Source organism: Petromyzon marinus, chromosome 77 (assembly GCF_048934315.1).
Source record: "Petromyzon marinus isolate PM22_M1 ecotype Great Lakes invasive population chromosome 77, UKy_Petmar_22M1.pri1.0, whole genome shotgun sequence".
In the NCBI taxonomy this organism is placed as follows: Eukaryota; Metazoa; Chordata; class Hyperoartia; order Petromyzontiformes; family Petromyzontidae; genus Petromyzon; species Petromyzon marinus.
In genome coordinates, this window is record NC_133743.1 from 2,992,722 (window position 1) to 2,997,071 (window position 4,350).

The 4,350-nt window shown below is 50.0% G+C and overlaps 1 protein-coding gene across 3 annotated transcripts in view; it reads left to right on the forward strand.

The window, feature by feature from the left end:
• LOC116957571 (septin-2-like) overlaps nucleotides 1-4,350 on the forward strand; it is a 42,901-nt gene that overhangs the window by 8,573 nt on the left and 29,978 nt on the right. The window contains exons 1-2 of one of the 3 annotated variants that reach the window (XM_032979811.2): nucleotides 1-66; nucleotides 3,479-3,596. The exon at nucleotides 1-66 is cut by the window's left edge and continues 11 nt beyond it. In XM_032979811.2, the coding sequence (XP_032835702.1) occupies nucleotides 3,504-3,596 (93 nt within the window). In that variant the 5' untranslated portion in view covers nucleotides 1-66; nucleotides 3,479-3,503. Of the gene's footprint in view, nucleotides 67-1,038; nucleotides 1,142-3,478; nucleotides 3,597-4,350 lie in introns of those variants that run through there. The other 2 variants (XM_032979810.2, XM_076056687.1) reach the window with 2 other exon arrangements.

Here is a 4,350-nt window from a genome sequence, read left to right on the forward strand (position 1 = left end):
CCGCAGACACATCCTGGACTACCGAGTTCACTGCTGCTTCTACTTCATCTCGCCCTTCGGACACGGGTCACTCACCCACTCGCTCACCCACTCACTCACCTACTCACCCACTCACTCACTCACTCACCCACTCACTCACTCACCTACTCACCTACTCACCTACTCGCCTACCTACTCACCTACTCACTCACTCACCCACTCACCTACCTACTCACCCCTCACTCACCCACTCACTCACCCACTCACTCACCTACTCACCCACTCACCTACTCACCTACTGACCTACCTACTCACCTACTCACTCACCTACTCACTTGCTCACTCACCCACTCACTCGTTCACTAACCCACTCGCTCACCCACTCACCTACTCGCCTACCTACTCACCCACTCACTCACCTACTCGCCTACCTACTCACTCGCTCACTCACCTACTCACTCGCTCACTCACCCACTCACTCGTTCACTAACCCACTCACCCACTCACTCACCTACTCACCTACTCACACACTCACTCACTCACCCACTCACTCGTTCACTCACCCACTCGCTCACCCACTCACCTACTCACCTACCTACTCACCCACTCACCTACCTACTCACCTACTCTCAGTACGAGAGATATCTCCACGATGAGAGTGGCCTGAACCCCAGACACATCCTGGACTACCGAGTTCACTGCTGCTTCTACTTCATCTCGCCCTTCGGACACGGGTCACTCACCCACTCGCTCACCCACTCACTCACCCACTCACTCACCTACTCACCCACTCACTCACTCACTCACCCACTCACTCACTCACCTACTCACCTACTCACCTACTCACCTACTCGCCTACCTACTCACTCGCTCACTCACCTACTCACTCGCTCACTCACCCACTCACTCGTTCACTAACCCACTCACCCACTCACTCACCTACTCACCTACTCACACACTCACTCACTCACCCACTCACTCGTTCACTCACCCACTCGCTCACCCACTCACCTACTCACCTACCTACTCACCCACTCACCTACCTACTCACCTACTCTCAGTACGAGAGATATCTCCACGATGAGAGTGGCCTGAACCCCAGACACATCCTGGACTACCGAGTTCACTGCTGCTTCTACTTCATCTCGCCCTTCGGACACGGGTCACTCACCCACTCACTCACCCACTCACTCACCCACTCACTCACCCACTCGCTCACCCACTCACTCACCCACTCGCTCACTCACCTACTCACCCACTCACTCACCCACTCACCTACTCACCCACTCACTCGCTCACTCACTCGCTCACTCACTCACTCATTCACCCACTCACTCGCTCACCCACTCGCTCAATCACTCACTCACTCACCCACATGCTTACCCACCTGCTCACTCACTCTGATGTTGATGGTGGTGGTGATGATGATGGTGATGATGGTGATGATGGTGGTGATGATGATGATGGTGGTGGTGGTGATGTTGGTGTTGATGGTGGTGATGGTGATGATGATGGTGATGGCGGTGATGATGATGGTGGTGGTGATGGTGGTGATGGTGGTGCTGTTGATGGTGGTGGTGATGTTGATGGTGGTGATGATGGTGATGGTGGTGATGATGATGATGGTGGTGATGATCTTGATGGTGGTGGTGATGATGATGATGGTGATGATGGTGGTGATGATGATGGTGGTGGTGGTGATGTTGGTGTTGATGGTGGTGATGGTGATGATGATGATGGTGGTGGTGATGGTGGTGATGGTGGTGCTGTTGATGGTGGTGGTGATGTTGATGGTGGTGATGATGGTGATGGTGGTGATGATGATGATGGTGATGGTGGTGATGATGTTGATGGTGGTGGTGATGATGATGATGGTGATGATGGTAGTGATGATGATGATGGTGGTGGTGGTGGTGATGTTGGTGTTGATGGTGGTGATGGTGATGATGATGGTGGTGATGATGATGGTGGTGGTGATGGTGGTGATGGTGGTGCTGTTGATGGTGGTGGTGATGTTGATGGTGGTGATGATGGTGATGGTGGTGATGATGATGGTGATGGTGGTGATGATGTTGATGGTGGTGGTGATGATGATGATGGTGATGATGGTGATGATGGTGGTGATGATGATGATGGTGGTGGTGGTGATGTTGGTGTGTGGTGATGGGATGTGAAGATGATGTGATGGCGGTGATGATGATGGTGGTGGTGATGGTGGTGCTGTTGATGGTGGTGGTGATGTTGATGGTGGTGATGATGATGATGGTGATGGTGGTGATGATGATGATGGTGAAGGTGGCGATGTTGTTGACGGTGGTGGTGATGATGATGATGGTGATGATGTTGATGATGGTGGTGATGATGATGATGGTGGTGGTGGTGATGTTGGTGTTGATGGTGGTGATGGTGATGATGATGGTGATGGCGGTGATGATGATGGTGGTGGTGATGGTGGTGATGGTGGTGCTGTTGATGGTGGTGGTGATGTTGATGGTGGTGATGATGATGATGGTGATGGTGGTGATGATGTTGATGGTGGTGGTGCTGATGATGATGGTGATGATGGTGATGGTGATGATGGTGATGATGGTGGTGATGATGATGATGGTGGTGGTGGTGATGTTAGTGTTGATGGTGGTGATGGTGATGATGATGGTGATGGCGGTGATGATGATGGTGGTGGTGATGGTGGTGCTGTTGATGGTGGTGGTGATGTTGATGGTGGTGATGATGATGATGGTGGTGATGATGATGATGGTGGTGATGTTGATGATGTTGATGGTGGTGGTGGTGATGATGATGATGATGGTGATGATGGTGATGATGGTGGTGATGATGATGATGGTGATGATGCTGGTGATGATGATGATGGTGGTGATGGTGATGGTGGTGATGTTGATGGTGGTGATGTTGATGGTGGTGATGTTGATGGTGGTGATGGTGGTGATGTTGTTGATGGTGGTGATGTTGTTGATGGTGGTGATGTTGATGGTGGTGATGTTGTTGATGGTGGTGATGGTGATGTTGATGATGATGCTGGTGATGATGATGATGGTGGTGATGTTGATGATGGTGGTGATGCTGGTGATGATGTTGATGGTGATGTTGATGGTGATGATGGTGGTGATGATGATGTTGATGGTGATGATGTTCAGGTTGAAGCCGCTCGATGTGGAGTTCATGCGTCATGGAGATGTTGGTGGTGATGGTGATGGTGGTGATGGTGATGATGATGGTGTTGATGTTGTTGATGATGATGCTGGTGATGATGTTGATGGTGGTGATGTTCAGGTTGAAGCCGCTCGATGTGGAGTTCATGCGTCATGGTGATGATGTTGATGATGGTGTTGATGATGATGGTGATGATGATGATGATGCTGATGATGTTGATGATGATGATGGTGGTGATGTTGATGATGTTGTTGATGATGCTGGTGATGATGGTGGTGATGATGTTGATGATGATGCTGGTGATGATGTTGATGGTGATGATGTTCAGGTTGAAGCCGCTCGATGTGGAGTTCATGCGAGCTCTCAGCTCCAAGGTCAACATCGTGCCGGTCATCGCTAAAGCCGACTCGCTCACAGCCAGCGAACGCCTGCGTATGAAGACTCGGGTACTCACTCACCTACTCACCTAAACACTCACCTACTCACCTATACACTCACCTACTCACTCACCTACTCACCTACTCACCTAAACACTCACCTACTCACCTAAACACTCACCTACTCACCTAAACACTCACCTATACACTCACCTACTCACCTAAACACTCACCTATACACTCACCTATACACTCACCTACTCACCTATACACTCACCTATACACTCACCTATACACTCACCTATACACTCACCTATACACTCACCTACTCACTCACCTACTCACCTAAACACTCACCTATACACTCACCTACACACTCACCTACTCACCTACACACTCACCTACTCATCTACTCACTCACCTATACACTCACCTACTCACTCACCTACTCACTCACCTACTCACCTATACACTCACCTACTCACCTAAACACTCACCTATACACTCACCTACTCACCTACTCACTCACCTATACACTCACCTACACACTCACCTACTCACCTACACACTCACCTAAACACTCACCTACTCACCTACTCACTCACCTATACACTCACCTATACACTCACCTATACACTCACCTACTCACTCACCTACTCACCTAAACACTCACCTATACACTCACCTACTCACCTACACACTCACCTATACACTCACCTATACACTCACCTACTCACTCACCTACTGACCTAAACACTCACCTATACACTCACCTACTCACTCACCTACTCACCTACACACTCACCTATACACTCACCTATAC